Here is a 21558-nt window from a genome sequence, read left to right on the forward strand (position 1 = left end):
CAGTCGATAGACTTTCATCAGAGCAGACTGGATTGTCAATCCATGTGAACTGCTGATTTCGGAGTTTTTTTTCTCCAGGACAGTTTAACATATTTAAGGTACTGCTTTCAGTCTAGCAAAAAACAAAAATAAGTCAAGGAATTAATGGCATCTTTACTGTTGCACCTTTACACACAAACTGCTGAGTTTCATCAATTGCACTTTCTAAAATCCACTTGCAGATGTGTAAATTGTCCTGTCTTTTGTTCTTTTCAGAGTACCTAGCAATGAACAAAGGCAATTTGAAGCAAGCAAAGCCCCATCTAATCCTTTATTTTTGGTACAGCACAATCCATCTTCGCGCCTCAAACCTATTCATGCCTTAATCACAGCTAAATAGGGAAAAAAGGCCATTTTGTCCCTTTTAAGCTCATTCGTCTACATAGATGCTACAGTCTTCACACCCACACACACACACACACACACACACCCCCTGCCAACTGCAGCATCTGTTTCTTAAATAACTTTAGAATGTCACTCTTGGCATTGATTGAATGTTAATCGCTGCATAAAGCGGAATGACCTGATGTCAGTCATGTGCTCACTTTCTCACTGTTAGGTCCAGGATCTCTTGGCTCCAGACTTCATTACAGCCTTGGTCCAAACATGGACAAAAGAGCAGAATTCGAAGGTGAGGTGAGGGTGACTGACCATGACATCAAGGCAGTATTTGACCAAGTGTGGCATCAAGGAGCCCAAATAAAGTTCAAGTTAGTGGGAATCTGGGAGGCAAAACTCTCTACTGGTTGGAGTCCTACTTAGAACAAAAGATGGTTGTGATTGTTGGAGGCCAATAATCTCAGCCGCAGGACATCGCTGCAAGAGTTCATCAGAGTTGTGTCTAGTCAGCGGCTTCTACAATGATCTTCCTTTCATCATAAGGTCACAAGTGGCTGATGATCGCAGAGTGTTCAGTTGCTTTCACAACTCCTCCAATCATGATGCAATCTGTGCCTACATGCAGCATAACCTGGACAGCATTCAAGCTTGGGCTGATAAATCGCAAATAACATTTGCGCTACACAAGTTCTAGGTAATGACCATCTCCAACAAGAGAATGTTTCAGCACTTCCCCTTGACATTCAATGGCATTACCGTTGACACCCTCTCACGTCATGGGGATTGCTATTAACCAGAAACTTAACTGGACCAGCCACAGAAATACTTTGGCTACTAGAGCAGATCAGAGGCTAGATATCCTGAGGCAAGTAACTCACCCCCTGGCTGCCCAAACCCTTTCAACTATTCAAAAACACAAGTCAGGAGTGTGATGGAATGCCTTTCACTTGCCTGGATGAGTGCAGCCCCAACAACACTTGAGCTCGACAACATACAGGACAAAGCAGCCTGTTTGATCAGCAATCTATTCCCTTCTGAAATATTCACACCCTAACTACCAATATACTGTGGCTACAATGTGTGCCACCTGTAACATGTACTACAGCAACTTGCTAAAGCTGCTTCAGTAGCTCCTTCCGAACCCACGACTTCTGCCGCCTAGAAGAGCAAGGGCAGCAGGCTAATGGAAGTGCTACCACCTGCAAGTTCTGCTCCAAGTCACGCATCACCCTGACTTGGAAATATACCGCTGTTCCTTTATCATCCTTGGGTCAAAATTCTGGACCGCACTATGAGCGTATCTTCACAAAATGGTCTGCAATGCTTCAAGAAGATGGGTCACCACCACCTTGTCAAGTGAGTTGATAATTTGTGTGGATGGCTGCCTCCTTCGTCTTTGCCAGAGGGCACCAGACACTTGTTTCTGTAAATTCCCACCAGTCCATTCCATGTTTTATGGAACATGGTCAGTCTATTTTTCTCCCTCCTTTGCTTTTGATTCCCATTTGAAATCTTTAATCAAGGATGTGACACTGGTGTATTTCCCATACTGATTCTTGCAGAATCATGCAGCACAAATTTGGATCACTCCAATCTTGTTTATATTGCTCGTCATATAAAATCCCACGCACAACTTGTAGACTCCAGGTTTGAACGAATAAATGTTTGGCAAGTTCTGATATTTGTGTTGCAAACCGAAGATTCCTGCTCAGAAATCCAAGAACTTTGTTTGCTTTGAATGTTACCTGCTGGATGTGGAACCCCATTGAAGAAACCCCCACGTATGGTTGTGTATCTACCAGCTTGAGGATTTGCATACAGAACTTAAGCTTTATGTTGGTGAATCCTTTTTGTTGGTAATGCACATGTCATAGCTTTTTGTGTTGAATGCCATCTTCTATATGCTCTGCCATTTTTGCAGTTCCAGATCATCATCAACAGTGATATTGACATGATCTTGAGTTTTCCCTGATGCATAAATCATGCTGTCATCTGCAAATGGTCGCACCCCGTTTTCTTTTAACTTGTTTGGAAGGTTGTTTATGAATGTCAAGAAGAGTAAAGATCCCAACACCTTCCCTGGAGCACTCCGGAGAGGACATCTTAGGAGAGGATGATTACCCATTACACACCGCTCTTTGTCCCTTGTTGGTAAGGAAGTGCCGGATCCAATTTACGAATGACTCCCTGATTCCATGGTAGTGAGGTTTTGAGACTTCAAGTTAGGTTATCGACAGCCTGTAAAAGCTGTGTTTTGGTAGATCTTTTCGATTGAAAACTACGCTGTCTGCCAGGATATTGTGAGTTTCAAATGATCCATGACACGACAATGAACAATATGTTCAAGCAATTTGCAGATGGCGCTGGTGAAAGATACCGATCTGTCATTTCCTGGTTGACTTCATCCCCTTTTTTTTTGAATATCCCTTTTTTTGGAATATGGCACAGACGTTAGTTTGTCTCCTCCATAGGTCTGGTAAATAGCCAGTGTTGATTGACTCTTGAAAGAGATTGGTCAATATTGGAGCCTTTTGCTAGTTTGCACTTCTTGACCTACTTTTGAATTTGTTTTGAAACATTAATTATCTTAAATACCCCTGTGAGATCTCCATTTGGTTCCTACTTTCAAGGCTGAATGACTCGAGCCATAATTCAGTCGTCTACCACAAGGTAGAAACTTTGTTTCTCTGATATTCTACCCTGAGGACTGGACAGTCCTTCTTTAATTCTCAGTGACTGAAATAACGTCTAGTACTCAATGTGTAATCTGACCAAATTATTGTATAATTTTAGCACTAACTCCTTTGGTTTATACTCTACTATTTTGGGTTGATGTTGCTGCACTGCTGCTGCTGGACATATTAAGTTCTGAGTCTGCTTATATCCTTGGATCTTTTTTTCAGGTTTACTGTTAGCTATTCGTAGGTTCCATCTGTCATCCAATTTTTCTTTCTACATGCATACTTTAGTTATCCATACTGAATTTCATCTGCCAATGGTTAGTCCAATTACACTTAGGTGTAACACATTTTGTAGGTCCTTGACTGCCCTTACCCTTAGTTTGTTATCATCTGGGAATTAAATCTATTTATATCAAGCTACTGATCCAGGTTGTTAAGGTAAATTACAAATACGAGGAGTACTAATACAGATTTCTCCTTTAGCCACTCTTGTAATAATTTCTATCAATGTTCTGCTGTTTTCCTCATTGTGCCCTTCCCCTTTCTCCTTGCAGGATTTGTAGATTGTATTTTTCTCCCTTGTTTCAGATTTGATTTTCTTCCATTGATGCATTAAGGGTCATATTTATTTAACATGCACCTTGTATAATTCCCTCCGCACTGCCCCTTTGCTCTGGAGGGCTAACACAATTTTTATATTCATTCATATGGTATTTTGGTACAAAAGCTCTCTAGTATGTTATGACCGCAGCTGATGTTACTTGCTGCGCAAACTAAATCCCAGAGGGAAACTTCGTTTGCAGGTCTCAACCTGTTTTTTTTTTTGTATGCTAATAATGAGAAGATGATGTACCAATCTCAGCAGTGGTAACACTTTTAGGATTTTAAAATGAAAAGTCGAAGTTTTATGAGCACAAAAATAGAAAACTTAAACACTCAATATTACGGTTACACAATTAAGGTTAGTCTTACAAAACATTCCCCAGAACATTCTACTTGGTCAAACCCACAAGTAAACACTTTCCAGGCAACACTCCCTTTATAGATATTTAAATATGGAATCCAGTAATATCACACAAGACAGACTGCTGTAGCTTCAATAAAGGTGTACCACATGTCCTGTACCTTGCTACTCTTCCACATTGCTATGGAATCCACTTCAGAATAAAACTGGTTGCTGCAGGCTAAGACTTCTCAACAGCTCAAGTAGCTCCAGCCATCTCCAGCTTAATGGCTTGACAGCTATCCAGCTCAATAGCTATCTCTGGCTCTCTCAACCTCAACAGCTATCCAATGTAACTCTAATGTACCTTTTTTCCCCTTTCATCTCAGTCCAATTGTTCTCACACCTCATTGAAACTCAAACCCTTCCAAATATAAGATCTTTCATGTTTCCATCTTGTCTTTGCTTTTGGGTCAATGAAAATATAATATCCCCACTACTTGTTTACCATTGGACTCCTGCAAGATGCAAGCATTTTCTTTGATACTTCTAATTCCTCTTAGAAATTCCAACAACCTCTCATGTTATCTAAAAATGCAAATGTTAGATCTAACCTATTTACTTGTACCTCAAACTTAACACCTTTAACCTTTTCATGTTTCCAAACGCCAAGACAGCCTGACTCCTATCAACCTCGTGTCCAACTTAATTAAGACACACACACACACACACACACACACACACACAATCAGCCTTATTTAGAGAATAACACAATATTTCTCAAAATATTTTTAAAAAATCCATTCTCACAAGTAACAAATTATTAGTAAGAACATTGGCCAGAATAATTATTGGATGCAGTTTAACTTTTGAATTGTTAAGTACTGGTGTATGACAATAGAAAGTAGACTTGAGGTGAATTTTCAGCTTTGAACCACAGGCTAACTTACCAGGCTTGTGGGTTTAAGACAGAACAATTTAGATGGACAGGTGTACTACAGCAGCAAGGTTTTTGAGGCTTCACTTTAAAAAGTTGTAACAGTTGAGGGACTAACTGTAATAGGCCACTGCCTTTTTGAATGTGTATAGATTTAATTAATGTGAGATTTTGTATTGCTTTAATTTATAACAGAGCAATGGGCAAGAAAAGTAGAGTCAAAACACAGAAATCGGGAGGTGGAGCTACAGCGACTGTTTCTACAAAGGAAATAATGAACCTGATAACAGAACTGCTGCAAAGTAAGTATACTTTAAAATGGCTTATAAACCTTATAGCACAGTGTAATTTTAATTTATCAATGTAGGTAATTTTAAGTAATCAGTGGGTGAAAAAATGGATGATAGTGAATTGGCAGCCCACTTTACACCTTACCCGAGTTTTGTTCCCATAATCAGCTGGGGTGTAAATGGGCTGCCTATTTGCTATCCCCTATTTTTCATCTGACAATAAAAGGTACAATTTTTTCTAGTGAATTTGATTATATTCAGTGTTGGAAAAAATTCCAGAAATTGAGCATGTGGAAAATGTCATCTCTTCAAAAAGCTGTGCCACTAAATTCATTTTTGCATATCAAAAAATGTGTTGATTTAACTTAAAGCGCCAAATCTGAAAAATATATTCATGCAATGAAGATGTAGATTTTAATGCAGACTGTGAGGTCATTTCTTTGGCCAAGGAAACCCAAAACAGGCCACAAAAGATCAGGTACAGCAAGGAAGTAGAGACTGAAACCAAGAAAGATCCAAGATTGAGGGATGAAAAGAGAGCTACCTGTTTTTTTTTTCTAGTTTGCCAAAGCTTGGAAGTCACACTCCCCATGCAATAGTAATTGGGCACAATTGTGAAGCCTTCAGCCTTATGCATGCGTTTCAAATATTTAATGAACTTTGGATTTGACATAATTTTAGCTTGATACAGACCAGTCTTTAGGATTCTGAAAGTTGACAAAGTTATTGATGTTGTTAAGTTGCTAGTAAACTTCCTCCTAAGAGGCTTCAGAATGATTTGGTACACTTTTATTCCAAGTTATCCCTTTTTACAAGGAGGACACCATAGTTTTACTTAGGAACATTGGGACAGGAGTGAGCCATTTAAACCCTTGCGATTTAGATGATGGCTGATCTGTGAACTAGCTCCATGTGACTGTCTTTTCCCCATATGTCATGCTTTTGGATAATAAAAATCTTAGATTGAAAATTTACAATTTATCTAGTAAACTTCTAACACCTTGTGTGTAGAAGTGTTTCCAAACTTAACTTGTGAACGGTCTAATTTTAGGACTATGCTCCTAGTCGTAGACTTCCTAAATAGCAGAAGTTGTTTCGCTCTATCTACCCTATCTGTTCCCCTTAATATCTTGAAAACTTTAATCAAATCATCCCTTAACCTTCTAAATTACAGTGAATACAACCCTGTATTGTGTAACTTCTCCTCATAATTTATCCCTTGGAGTCCAAGTAGCTTCTGGTGAACCTATGCTTCACTCTCTCAAAGGCCAATATATCCTTACTAAGGTGTGCTGCCCAGAGCGCTCACAGTACTCTAACCACGGCTTTCTATTGCTAGTTACTGTATCCTTCCGAAAGATGACTAAACATGCAGCAATCAAATCCATTTCGGATAGGTATGTCTTCAATTGGTGCACCTTAACTAATGACTGAAAAGGCCAATCCTTGAGAGGCAGATTCTGCTACAAGTGCCACATGTGAAGCTACCAAGTGTTGTTGTGGGTTGTTGTTTTCAGTGTTGGCGTCTGTCGCCAAACCTCTGTAACCATTGGTCATTGTGGTGGTGCAGGTTAGTCCATAGGAGATGTCACCATTTCTTCTGTCATCAGCTGGTGATTCCCAGGTATGATAATTGATGTCTAGGGCCTTCATGTCATCCTTTAAGCATCCTTGAAGCGGAGCCTTGGGAATTTCGTCATATTTCTTTTCTCTGAAACTGTCAAAAGTGGAGCCATCAAATTGTACAGCACAGTGCATGTTGTCATGGAAGGAGTGTTGAGTCTGAGGCGCTTCGGTGGGCATCCAATTTTCCCCAAAATCTTGATACAGGCTTGGGAAAGCAGCCACCATCTTTGGCTGGCACACGTGTAAAATAAGATCAAGCTTGGGAAGTGTATGCTTTGGGCATCCTACTAGTCATCTGGCATTGGCTATCTCACTATACAGAAAGTCCTTGGGTATATTACTGCCTTGCATCCTGTGGACGTTCCTGAGTCAACAAAGCCACCTCAGTTTGATGACTGCTAACAAACTTGAGAGCTCTGTCTTTGAGAGGATTTCTGCATTTGTGATTTTGACCTGCTAGGATATACCCATAACGTGATGCAAATAGCAAAGATGGAAATTGTTGAGCTTCTTTTCTTGATAGCTTTTTTTTAATATTCGTTCATGGGATGTGGGCATTGCTGGCTAGGCCAGCGTTTATTGCCCATCCCTAATTGCCTTGTTCAGAGGGTATTTAAGAGTCAACCACATTGCTGTGGGTCTGGAGTCACATGTAGGCCAGACCAGGTAATGATGGCAGATTTCCTTCTCCAAAGGACATTAGTGAACCAGGTCGGTTTTTACAAGAATCGACAGTGGTTTCATGGTCATCATCAGACTTTTAGTAAGTCTTCCACATTTCACATCCATACAGCAAGGTGCTGAAAACACAGTCCTTATATAAGCTGTGTCCTACGGGTCAACTTGATGTTATTCTATATGTGTTTTTTGAGTTGGCCAAAGGTGGTAGCTGCTTTCCCTATATCTGTATCAAGATTTTGGGGAAAATTGGCAGCCCATCGAAGCTCTTCAGTCTCAACACTCCTTCCATCCCAGCATGCACTACCCTGTACAATTTGAAGGTTCCGTTTCTGACAGTTTGAGTGAAGATAGGAGTGAAACAGGGCTATGTCCTAACCCCTATTCTGTTTGGCAACTTCTTCTCCATGCTCCTGACCTTTGCCTTCCCTGCAAATATGGAAGGCGCGTACTTACATACTAGATCAGATAGCAAGATCCACAATCTATCGAGACTGAAAGTGAAGACAAAAACACATCGAGTCCTGATCAGAAAACTCCTCCTATGCTGATGATGCTCTGATACCTGCCCAAAAGGAAACTCGGCTACAAAGACTCATGGACTGTCTCTTCCATGCCTGTAACTTCTTCTTGCTGACTATAAGTGTTAAGAAAATTGTGGTCCTGGGACAAGGTGTTGCCTCTCTCGCCCTGATTACACTAAATGTTCCCCACTGGAAGTGGTGATGAAACTCTGCTACCTTGAGCCCACAATGACAGAGAATCTGTCCCTTGATGTAGAACTTGATACAAGCAAGACTTCTATGCTCTGGAATTCTGGTTCTCTAGACATAAAGGCCAGCATTTCTTTAGCCTTTTTCATTACTTTTTGCACCTGTTCATGACATTTTAATGTATGTACGTGGACCCCCAAGACTATCGGAACTCCACTGTTTCTAGCTTTTCACCATTTAGGAAGTGCCCTATTTTACCTTTCTTGGATCCAAAGTGGATGACCTCACATTTGTCTACATTGAAATCCATTTGCAGCAGTTTTGCCCATTCATTAAATCCCTTTGTACTTTTATGCTTTTGTCAACATGACTTACAATGTTGCCTAACTTTGTGTCATCAGCAAGTTTCTGCTTGGCTTTCTACCTAATCATCTAAGTCAGTATTAAATACGGTGAATAGTTGAGGCTCCAACACAGATCCTTGCAGGGCATCACTCATCACATTCAACCAATTGGGGTACCTGCCCATCATCCTCACTATCTACTGCTGGTCAGCCAGTTTTTTAACCAGGTCATTGATTTGTCTCCAATTCCATGGGCTTCACCTTTAGCGAACAGTCTCTTATGAGGAACTTTATCAAATGCTTTCTGGAAGCCCATATAAGTAACATCCGTAGACATTCCCCTATCCACTACTTTTGTCACCTCTCCTGTAAGTTTTCGGGGTCCAGGACCACAGATACCTAAATAGGCAGTCAGCTAGTCATAGGTAATTTTAAGATAGTTTATTAGGAAACGACAGTTTAGATATGATACATAATTAGACAGAAAAGGTATATGACTTGTAACAGCTTGTGATAACAACATTCTGCTCTCTAGTGGAAGTGTTAGGAAACCCTTCCCTCGATCTTCCTCTTCCTCTGGTCCATCTTCCATCTGAAGAAGGCAGCTGCCCAACGAGCACTGCCATTTCACCAGCACCTCAACAGTACCTCAGCCACTCACCAGCACCTCAACCCACTAGCGCCAGTATGATACCAATCTATATACCCTTTTTTTGGGGGGCTGGTAGGTTACCCAGTGTCAATCATCTATCTAACTATTCTGACCAATGCATACAGGACAGGTACTCAAAACGTCAGGATGGTTCCCCCCCCCCAATGCGTCACCCTGCTCGAGGTCAGTTTACATCTTGCTGGGGGTCATATCTTGGTCTTTTCTAAAGACTTGGGAGATAAGGGGGTGCACAGGATGCCAGCTAACAACTCGGGAATCTGACAAAGGCAGCCTGAACCTGAAACCTGCTGTTTCTGAAGATGTTCAGAGGTCAGAGTATTTAGAAAGGGAGGCAATCAATGCTGCTCAAAAAATCCCGTAAAATGCAGGAGATACCCACTCACTAAAAACCCCAATTTCTTACACTTAAAAAAAAAATCATTTGTGTTTTTCATGATCTTATTGAAACATGTAAGATTCTGAAGGGCCTTGACAGGGTAGATGCTGAGAGGATGTTTCCCCTCCTGGGGAAATCTAGAACTGGGGCTATAGTTTCAAAAGAAGATGGAGATATGGAGGAATTTCTTCTCTCAGTGGGTTGTTAGTCTTTAGAATTCTCCCTTCCAGAGAGCAGTGGAGGCGGGGTCATTGAATATATTTAAGGCTTAGCTAGACAGACTTTTGCTGACTTTAAGCGCAGGTACGGTGGTCTGGGAGCACTATGCCCTCCACAAACTCAGAATCACAGAATCTTAATGGCAGAGAAGGAGGCTATTCAGCCCATCATGTCTGCCTCAGCTCTCCAAATAAGCATTATGACCTAGTGCCATTGCCCTGCCTTTTCCCCATACCCTTGTACATTGTTTCTATTCAAATAGTCATCTAATGCCCTCTTGAATGCCTCGATTGAACCTGCCTCCACCACACTTACAAGCAGTGCATTCCAGACCTGAACCACTCGTTGTGTGAAAAAGTTTTTTCTCACGTCACACTTCCTTCTTTTGCAAATAACTTTAAATCTGTGCCCTCTCGTTCATGATCCTTTTACAAGTGGGAACAGCTTCTCCCTATCTACTCTGATTTTGAACACCTCTATCAAATCTCCTCTCAACCTTCTTCTCTCCAAGGAGAACAGCCCCAACCTCTCCAATCTACCCTCATAGCTGAAGTTTCTCATCCCTGGAACCATTCTTGTAAACCTCTTCTGCACTCTCCAATGTGTTCACATCCTTCCTATAATATGGTGCCCAGAACTGTACACAATATTCCAGCTGAGATCTAATGAGTGTCTTATATAAATTCAGCATAACCTCCCTGCTCTTGTACCCTATGCCCCTATTAATAAAGCTTAGGATACTATATGCTTTATTAACTGCTCTCTCCACCTGTCCTGCTACCTTCAGTGATCTATGCACATATACACCCAAGTCTTTCTGCTCCTGCACCGCCTTCAAAATTTCACCCCGTATTTTATATTGTCCGTTCATGTTCTTCCTACCAAAATGCATCACTTCTCACTTCTCCGCTTTGAAATTCATCAGCCCACTCCACCAACTTGTCTATGTCTTCTTGAAGTTCCACATTGCCCTCCTCGCAGTTTACAACACTCCCAAGCTTCATATCATCCGCAAACTTTGAAATTGCCCCCTGCACACCAAGATCTATATCATTAATATATATATTAGGAAAAGCAAGGGTCCCAATACCGACCCTGAGGAGCTCCACTACAAACCTTCCTCCAGCCTGAAAAATATCCATTGACCATTACTCTCTGCTTCCTATTTTTCAGACAATTTTGTATTCACATTGCTACTGTTCCTTTTATTCCATGAACAATAACTTTTCTCACAAGTTGATTGTGTGGCACTGTGTCAAATGTCTTTTTAAAGTCCATGTACACCACATCAACAGCATTAGCCTCATCGACCTTTTCTGTTACCTCTTCAAAAAGCTCCAAGTTAGTTAAACACGATTTCCCCTTTAGAAATCCATGCTGGCTCTTCCTTATCAACCCATATTTTTCCATGTGACTACTAATTCTATCCCAAATAATTGTTTCTAGAATCTTGCCCACCACTGAAGTTAAACTGACTCGTCTGTAATTGCTGGGCTTATCCTTACAACCTTTTTTGAACAAGGGCGTAATGTTTGCAATTCTCCAGTCCCCTGGCACCACCCCTGAACCTAGGGAAGACTAAAAGATAATCGCTAGTGCCCCTGCAATTTCTACTTTCACTTCCTTAAATATCTTTGGATGCATCTCAACCAGTCCCAGTGCCTTATCAACTTTAAGTATCGACAGTCTATTCAACACTTCCTCCTTATCAATTTTGAACCCTTCTAGTGACAGAATTACCTCGTCTGTCACCATGGCCTGGGTAGCATCTCCATCCTTGGTAAATACGGATGCAAAGTATTCATTTCGTACCTCAGCCATGGCCCCTTCATCCATGTGTAAATTCCCTTTTGGGTCCCTAATTGGCTCTACTCCTCCTTTTGCCACCCTTTTACTATTTATATACCTATAGAAGACTTTGGGATTCCCCTTATGTTGGCTGCCAGTCTTTTCTCATAATTCCTCTTCTCTTCTCTAATATGCTTTTTCACCTCCCCTCTGAACCTTCCGTATTCCTCTTGGTTCTCAATTGTATTTTCTACCTGACACCTGTCATAAGTACACTTTTTTTTCTTCTTTATCTTAGTTTCGATCTCCCTTTTTCATCCAGGGAGCTCTGGATTTGTTTGTCCCTTTTGACAGAATATATCTTGACTGTGCCCAAACCAATTCTTTTTTGAAGGTAGCCCATTTTTCAGCGACAGTTTTTCCTGCCAATCTTTTGTTCCAGCCTATCTGGCCCAGCTACGTTCTTGCCCCATCCAAGTCGGCTCTTGTCCAGTTAATTATTTTTACTCTGGATTGCCTATCGTCCTTTTCTATCATCATCCTAAAACGTACAATACAATAATCACTGTCTCCTAAATGTTCCCCCACTGACACTTGATCTACTGGAATATTTAACACCCAGTTCTGCCGTACCTTGAGCCAGGCCTCTCTCATCGCCACAACATCATATTTCCACATGGCAATCTGCGCCTGTAACCCCTGAATCTTATTTACTATACTCCGTACATTCACATACATGCATAGTAACCCTGATTTAGATTTTGTTACTTTCTCCCTTACCCTGACTTTACCTATTAACTTACTATTCTCTATACTAGTGCTATTTGTTCCACCCAGTACCTTGTGCATCCTAGTATTCCCCTCTCATATTTTTTCTTGGTTCCCGCATGTTGCAGTTATGGCACACTTGCCCTGCCATGTATGCCTAATCTTATTTATTTGGTTATTTAATTAGTTACTAATTTAGTAAAATGAAGTAATTTCACACTACAGTTTCCTAGCTTAGAGAAAAGGGAAAAACACATCAGCTGCTGGAGGTAACTTATAAAGAATAAAAAGGAGCATCTTCTTCCCCCTCTCCAAAGAATTTCCACTTGAACCAACTTCCTGACTTTAGCAGAGATAAAAACAAAAAGCTAAAAGCTACTGCGGATACTGGAAATCCAAAACAAAAACAGAATTACGAAAAACTCAGCAGGTCTGGCAGCATCGGTGGAGAAGAAATCAGTTAACGTTTCGAGTCCTCACGACCCTTCGGCAGAACTGAGTATAGTTAGGAGAGAGGTGAAATATAAGCTGGTCTAAGGTGGGGGGGCGGGGGGAGACCAGCTTATATTTCACCTCTCTCCTAACTATACTCAGTTCTGCCGAAGGGTCGTGAGGACTCAAAACGTTAACTGATTTCTTCTCCACCGATGCTGCCAGACCTGCTGAGTTTTTCCAGGTAATTCTGTTTTTGTCCTGACTTTAGCACTCTGTTTACAAAGCACTCAGTTTACAAAGCAGTCACTGTGCTCTCTGACCAGAATAGGATGCAATAGCTTGCATGTATATCAGATCTAAATGCAGTATTCAAGTGGAGTCTGACCAGAGGCCTATAAAGTTTGACTATTAGCTTTTTTGACACATTGTGGTTATGTCATTTAATATCCTGTTTGCATTGGTTGAACATATTTAGGAGAATATAATGTCTTTCATGACCTCAGGCCATTCCAAACACATCACAGCCAATTAAGTATTTTGAAAGTGGAGTTACTCAGTAAGGTGCCAGGTGCAATAGAAGATAAATCTTCAGATAATTAGTATGTGGCAGAATAATTGTTTAGTCAGGGCACTGGGAGAACTTAGCTGCTCTTCTTTTGAATAGTGGTATGAGAAGTTTTATGCCCTGAGGGCAGATGGAGCCTTGGTTTAATGACTCATTCGAAAGAATGCACCTATGACCATGCTGTACACTTCAGTACCAACTTGGACAATGTTACTAAAAGCAAAATACTGCGGATGCTGGAAATCTGAAACAAAAACAAAATTTGCTGGAAAAACTCAGCAGGTCTGACAGCATCTGTGGAGAGAAAGACAGAGTTAATGTTTCAAGCCCGTATGACTCTTCTTCAGAACTAAAGAGAAATAGAAATGTGGTGAAATATATAGTGTTTAAGTGAGGGTGGGACAAGTGAAGCTGGATAGAAGGCCAGTGATAGATGGAGGCAAAGGAGAGATTGCAAAAGATGTCATAAACAAAAGGTCGAAGGGGTGTTGGTGGTGGTGATACTGGCTAAAGGAGGTGCCAATGATGACATTAAGAGTAGAAAGCAGGATGAGCAAGTGACAGATGGCCCTAGTGTGGGTGGGGTGGGAGGAGAGGACGGTGTGGGGAAAAAAGATCGAAATAGGCTAAAAGGTGGGGATAAAACAATGAAGGGAAATAATTTTTAAAATAATAATAGAAATAGGTGGGGAAAAAATATATATATAAAAATTTAAAAATAAATATTAAAAAAGGGAGATCAAAAAGGGGTGAGGATGGAGGAGAGAGTTCATGATCTGAAGTTGTTGAACTCGATGTTAAGTCAGGAACGCTGTAAAGTGCCTAGTCGGAAGATGAGGTGCTGTTCCTCCAGTTTGCGTTGAGCTTCACTGGAACGTTGCAGCAGGCCAAAGACGGATATGTGGACATGAGAGCAGGGTGGTGTGTTGAAATGGCAAGCGACAGGAAGGTCTGGGTCATGCTTTGGGACAGACCGAAGGTGTTTCACAAAGCGGCCACCCAGTCTGCATTTGGTCTTTCCAGTGTAGAGGAGACCGCATTGGGAGCAACGAATGCAATGGACCAAATTGAGGGATGTGCAAGTGAAATGCTGCTTCACTCGAAAGGAGTGTTTGGGCCCTTGGACGGTGAGGAGGGGGGAAGTAAAGGGGCAGGAGTTGCACCTTCTGCGATTGCATGGGAAGATGCCGTAGGAGGGGACTGAGATGTAGGGGGTAATGGAGGAGTGGACCAGGGTGTCCCGGAGGGAGCGGTCCCTACGGAATGCCGACGGGGGGTGGGGGGGGTGTGTGGTGAAGGGAAGATGTGTTTATGTGTTTGGTGGTGGCATTGTGCTGGAGTTGGTGGAAATGACAGAGGATGATCCTTTGAATGTGGAGGCTGGTGGGGTGAAAAGTGAGGACAAGGGGGACTCTATCATGGTTCCGGGAGGGAGAGGAAGGTGTGAGGGCAGAGGTTTGGGAGATGGGTCAGACACGGTTGAGGGCCCTGTCAACCACCTTGGATGGGAAACCTCGGTTAAGAAAGAAGGAAGACATGTCAGAAGCACTGTTTTGGAAAGTGGTATCATTGGAACAGATGCGACAGAGGCAAAGGAACTGAGAGAATGGGATGGAGTCCTTACAGGAAGCAGGGTGTGAGGAGCTGTAGTCGAGGTAGCTGTGGGAGTCGGTGGACTTGTAATGAATATTGGTGGGCAGTCTATCACCAGAAATTGAGACAGAGAGGTCAAGGAAGGGAAGGGAAGTGTCAGTGATGGACATGTGAAAATTGGAAGCAAAATTAATAAATTTTTCCAGGTCCAGACGAGAGCATGAAGCTCGGTACCATGAAGGTACCGAAACAGTATTCGATGTACTGGAGAAAGAGTTGTGGGAGGGGGCCTGTGTAGGACTGGAACAAGGAATGTTCCACATACCCCATAAAGAGATAGGCATAACTGGGGCCCATGTGGGTACCCATAGCCACACCTTTTATTTGGAGAAAGTGAGACAAGTTTAAGGAGAAATTGTTCAGAGAGAGAACAAGTTCAGCCAGATGGAGGAAAGTGGTGGAGGATGGGGATTGTCCTGGCCTCTGTTCAAGGAAGAAGCGGAGAGCCCTCAGACCATCTTGGTGGGGGATGGAGGTGTAGAGGGATTGGACGTCCATGGTGAAGAGGAGGCGGTTGGGGCCAGGGAATTGGAAATTGTTGATATGATGTCGGGCATCAGAGGAATTGCAGATGTAGGTGGGAAGAGACTGGACAAGGAGAGAGAGAACGGAGTCAAGATAGGAAGAAATGAGTTCCGTGAGGCAGGAACAGGCTGACGTGCTCGGTCTACCGGGACAGTCCTGTTTGTGGACTTTGGGGAGGAGGTAGAAGCGGGCTGTCCGAGGTTGGGAGACTGAGGTTGGAAGCTGTGGAGGGAAGATCTCCAGAGGAGATGAGGTCAGTGACAGTCCTGGAAACAATGGCTTGATGTTCAGTGGTGGGGTCATGGTCCAGAGGGAGGTAGGAGGAAGTGTCTGCGAGTTGACACTCAGCCTCTGCGAGTTGACACTCAGCCTCTGCGAGGTAGGGGTCAGTACGCCAGACAACAACAGCACCACCCTTGTCAGCAGGTTTGATAACAAAGTCAGGGTTGGATCTGAGAGAACGGAGTGCGGCAAGCTCAGAAGGAGACAGGTTAGAGTGGGTGAGAGGAGCAGAGAAATTGAGACGGCCGATGTCACGCTGACAGTTCTCAAAAGATCAAGAGCAGGTTGCTTTTCAGTTTCACCATCAGAAACTTTGATATATCTATTGTACATTAAATTTGGCACTTGGAGTTCATATTTAATAAAAAACATTATTGTTATTTATGATCTAACCCCTTCTTCCCCCCCCCCACAATTTGGTAAGAGCAAATGGGGCTTGTAGAATCAGTTATGCTTGTAGATGGGGCTGTGGCAAAAGTAAAAGTTTTCCATGTGCAAGGTATCCCACCTGGATGAGTGTGATAGTTGTTTATAGCTAAAGCTAAGCAGGAATAATGAAATAATTTCAGTAAGATGTTGTTCACCTCCAGAAACTTACGCCAGACTGCAGCGGAAAACTCTTTAAGTGTCAGTGGAGGAACCAGCAGGTTTCACTATCTTAACTTCATTAAAATCCCAGTGAGCATCTTGATTTCTTTTAATCGATAGGTCCCCTGCAATAAAAGGAACAAATAAGTTTACTCCATTCCCTGGATCCCATTTCTTATTAATTGGTGCATGAATGATCCAACGCTGCCAGTTCCGCTGTATTGGAAATAGTAATGATTTGCCGTTTTTTATTGGACCATGACAGTTTGCTGAAATAAGTAGCAGAGGAACTGGGCAATTGCCAATCTAAAGACACCACCTCCAGCAATAATAATTAGCCTCTATTGGTCTCAGGACCTATTTAGACCACTAATCCTTAGTGAACATCTGAGTAATAGCTTAAATAAAGAACAGGTATGGTGAGCACTAAAGATCACAACCGTGCTTCAGGCCCTAGATTAATTATAGGAGATAAACCAGTATTATTAAAAAGCAAAATTCTGTGGATGCTTGGAACCTAAAATAAGAACTGAAATAACTAGAAATAATCAGCAGGTCAGGCAGTTAATGTTTCTAGTTAATGACCTGTCATCAGAAATTATTGTGAATCCTCTTATTCACTGCACTCTGGGCCCCATTGTAAAATTTAATATTGTTCAAAATGAAAGGAGGTGATTGTATTTTATTGCTGTGCTAAGTAAACAAGGTTAAATTGAAATGTTTGAAACTTCATTTTTCAAAATAAATCGGTATTCTGCAGAAGCTTAAACTATCATGAGTATGCCCAGATTTAGACATATAATTCTATGAAATTCTATTAAATGATTGTATGGAGCATACAGCTAATATTCATGACAATGTTTAGGCTTCACTTGAGTCTCCCTACATTCTTCCTTATCTAACTTTATTGGCATAACCCACTATTCTCTTCTCCCTCATATGCTCATCTAGCTTCTTAAATACACTTAGACAATTCACCTCCACCACTTCCTATGATAGCGAATTGCACATTCTCACCACTCTCTGGTTAAAGAGATTTATTCTACATTCATTATTTGATTTCTTGGTGATTTGTCTTTATACTGATGGCCTCTAGTTTTGCCCTTTCTCACAAATAAAAACACACTTTCTCTCTCTATTTTTTCAAAACCTTTCATAATTTTAAATCTCCCATACAGTAGAATCTCAGTGCTATTTTTCTCCCTCACTTTTTATCTGGCTACATTTGTCGGTTTCCCAGTAGTAACCAAACAACTTGTAAATAAGTTGAAGTATCTTCTTTTTCTTCTTTGTGGAGCAACATTCCATATGACTGGCAAACCCGTGCCAGAATCCTAATGGTGAGCTCAGTGTTTCGTTCTGTTTATTTTAGTTTACTTCGAAACTCTGAATCATCCAAAATTATTTATCTAACCTTTCATATTTCCCAAACTATTTTTCCAGCAGGCTCTCAATTGAATCTTTTAACTTTTGCATTGTGATTAATCTCGATCATTTATATGAAGTGAATATATGGATTAGTTGAGGTTTGAGAATATTGTTCCTTAAATTTAGTTAGCACAGTGCCAATGCAGCTATTGAACCATTTTAGTACTACCACTGAGGGGTTTTAATCTAGTTAAATTTCTTTTTTTTGAAGACTTTGATCTGTTGGGGTATTGAAAACTGACAGTCTTGCACCTTGATTGCTTGTAACTTCTGGGTCATAGTTTTTGATCCATGACAATCCAGTGGCTGATAATTGTGGTGGTCCAGCTGTAGGTCAGCATACAATATGGGCTGCATTGGGCATAAGATAGTGAGCTGTAGCTGTGAATCTAAAGCTTGGAAGGAGAAAAGCTAATTGGCCTACTCCTTCCACAGGATGAACATCTCCATTATAGTCTCTATCTCCCTTCTCAACCCCTCCAAGCACTTCTCAAGATCGTTATATCTTTTCCGACCCCTCATGTGAATTAACCAGTATTAATATCTTTATAACCTTCAGTCCTCTTTTGCAACTGTTACTGGCCTAGTTTCTTTTTAAATTGACTTAGAATCAACCAATTTTCTTAGTTGTCTGAATACCAGAGGGACAGCATCAAGGTCTAATATAATAACTGCTTTAGTACATAAAGCCTGACTAGTTCCATTCATCTTGCAGTCTGCAGTCTTCTCCACTACTGCTGTTAGTGAATTGTTTTACATAAGGCCTCAATTGTAATAGAATACTTTAGGTAATGTGATAATTTTACTCATCAGGAACTGGATGAAAATGGTTCCTTAACTCATTTCATTTACTGTAAATTTCTTTCTCTCTGATATTCTGCAAAAGAGAAACACAAAAAATAAATGCTGTTCAATGAAACCTTGATCTGCAACAAATTAAAAAGAATCAGCCATATGATCTTCCATTGTTACTTCACAGAAGACTGTGCCAAGAGCTGTCAAGAAGATTTTACTAAATTATGGAGAGTTAAAGCTTCCAGTTTTTTAAGTTACGTAAATAGGAAGCTATTGATCAGTTGGACCAATCAGACTAAGTTTTGTGTGTATGTATGTTGGAATTGAAGACCATTTCAGATTTTTTTTTGGGATGTGCTGGGAAGGCTAAGAGGAGATTTGATAGAGATAGTCAAACTCGTGAATTATTTTGATAAGAGTAAATAAGGAGGAACTGCCTCCATTGGCAGAAAGTTCAGTAACCAGGATACAGATTTAAGGTAATAGGCAGAAGAACCAGAGGCAATATAAGGAAATGTTTTTAATGCAGCGGATTGTTGTGATCTGGGAATAGATGACTTGAAAGAATAGTGGAAGCAGATTCAATTGTAACTTTCAAAAGGAAGTTGGATAAATACTTTTACATTTTAAAAGAAAAAGATTACAGGGCTGTAGGGACAGAACAGGGGAGTGGAATTATGTGGATAGCTCCTTCCAAGAGCTGACATGGACGTGATGGGCTGAGTGACCACTTCCTGTGCTCTGATTCTATATGACGTTTTGAGTTCATCAAGGTAAAATATATTAATGCTGAGGAATTAAGTACTTTGATACCCTAAGAACTATGAGCCAACATAAAGCATTCTCAACTCAGGTGTATCATAGCCAGTTTCACAGTGAGGCTTAATGAATGCAACAGCATGGCTTGCTCTTGACCTCCGATCATCTCCTATAGCACCAGTGTAATTTGTAATTTCTATGTTAGTTACCTCTGGTGGGCTTGCTTGATGAGATGGAAATTTTCATGCCTGTTAATGTTGGGGTATTTAGCGATATTTTTATAATGTTCACACACACTCACAAGTGACTGGGTTATTGAACCTGGACAAACTCATTCACATAGAAGGGATAGAGGGAATATCTTGTAGACAATGGAAGAAGAAACATTCATCCTATCAGTTTAAGGTAGATTTAAAAGTGGGCCACAGAATTAAAAGGACGGATTTCTAACTTGGTGTCACCTAGGATGAGATATTTAAGTGCTTCGATTTATCAGCATATAGATTTGTAATACAATGTATTTCATTTTTAATTTCTCTTCAAGAATGTAGCAATCCTTCCACGGCACCAGGAAAGGAGTGGGAAGAATATGTGCAGATCCGAGGCTTGGTTGAGAAAATCCGTAGAAAACAAAAAGGTATTTCCACTCTTGCATAATATGGTTTCTCTTGTCCACATTAAAAAAAACTCACTCTGATTCCACATTGCTAACCAGCAACAGAGGTAGTGTAAAATTGAAACTGGTTTATTACAGATGACATGGCATTTTGGAGATTTCATTTACTGTACTGTAGTTTCAAGGATCTGTGTTTTCTCCAACGTTCAGTTCCCGATTTCAGCTATGTCATCAGGAGGAACTTCAAAAGGAAGCCTGTGACTTAACCTTAAGAAGAGTTAATCCTCCAAGAGTGCACTGTATAGCCACTAGCTGTACATCTGGAATTGAGTTTTCTACCCACTTTTTAGCTATGCTATGGGCTTAGACTGGGGAATCTCAGATAAAGCTCCAAAACTCTTTCCCAAACCTAGTATGTAATAATGGTAAGATGCTACATGCCACTAGACATCCATTTGGATGTTCCTATGTAATAAATCTCAATTCTTCAAGTCTTGAATTATAAAACTAATTTCTACAAAAACAATGGAAAATCTTCACTTAAAAGAATGTGGCAACAAAACCTCTGCAGCGACATTGCACTTGATGTGTTGTGAAGTTCAAACATTAGAGTGTATGAAATGGTCTGATACAAGCAAACTCCATTCTGCTCAACCATTCCCTATTAGTGTCTATCCTTCATCTGAGCAGTAGTCCTAACCCTATGTATCTGCCATGCTCCCATACCCCTTTACCTCCCTTTTAATCATCCATCTAAACTTATTGTTAAAGATGGTCTTTGTTTTAATCGTCAACTCTGATTCTGGTTTCTCTTGCTCTTCATCCTAAAGCTTTTATCTATGTCCTTTTTTTCCCCCTAGACCCTTCCATTATTGGAAACTGTTATTTCTCTCTACTCTGTTTAATCCCTTCACAACACTTTTGTCAAATGATGTCCTCTGTTCTAATGAAAACAGTTAAAGTTTTTCAAGTCTTTCTTTGCATTTTTATATCCCATACCAGGCAACATCCTAGTAAATCTATGCTTTACTCTGTTCATTACCTTAAAATCCTTCTAAAATATGGAGTCCAAAGTTTACACAATACCCCAATGGTGGTCTTACTGAGATATTCCTTTGGTACTCACTCAGCCTAGAATGTTTTGAATGCTCCTAATGTTTTTGGCTCTATTAAGATATGCTCAATTTACAATTAGCTAGTTTAAATGTAATTTCTCTGGTCATTAGCTCAAAAAATTACTCTAGCTGCATCTTAATTGCAGCATTGTATAGTTTATATAGTGCTATATATTTGTCATCATCACTTATTGCTAAACTTACAACCTAAGCTTCTCTAGTCTTTTCTTGTCTCATCCCCTTTGCATTTGGGATTTATTGCACATCCTCTCCAATTCATGTTGCTTCTTTTAAAGCATTGTGACCAACAATTTACACTGATCTGACAAGTAAATTAAAACATAAGCAAAGGTGGCTTCTACATCACTACAAAGGTAGATTAC

The 21558-nt window shown here is 40.8% G+C and overlaps 1 protein-coding gene across 3 annotated transcripts in view; it reads left to right on the plus strand.

Moving 5' to 3' along the window:
* The window catches only part of setd3 (SET domain containing 3, actin histidine methyltransferase), a 139063-nt gene that overhangs the window by 25387 nt on the left and 92118 nt on the right, over positions 1-21558 (plus strand). For all 3 annotated transcript variants that reach the window (XM_078562168.1, XM_078562167.1, XM_078562169.1), the window contains 2 exons: positions 5135-5241; positions 19989-20081. In XM_078562168.1, coding sequence (XP_078418294.1) covers positions 5139-5241; positions 19989-20081 — 196 coding nt within the window. In that variant the 5' untranslated portion in view covers positions 5135-5138. The remainder of the gene's footprint in view (positions 1-5134; positions 5242-19988; positions 20082-21558) is intronic.

The sequence above is a fragment of the Cetorhinus maximus genome, chromosome 18 (assembly GCF_964194155.1).
Source record: "Cetorhinus maximus chromosome 18, sCetMax3.hap1.1, whole genome shotgun sequence".
NCBI lineage: Eukaryota > Metazoa > Chordata > Chondrichthyes > Lamniformes > Cetorhinidae > Cetorhinus > Cetorhinus maximus.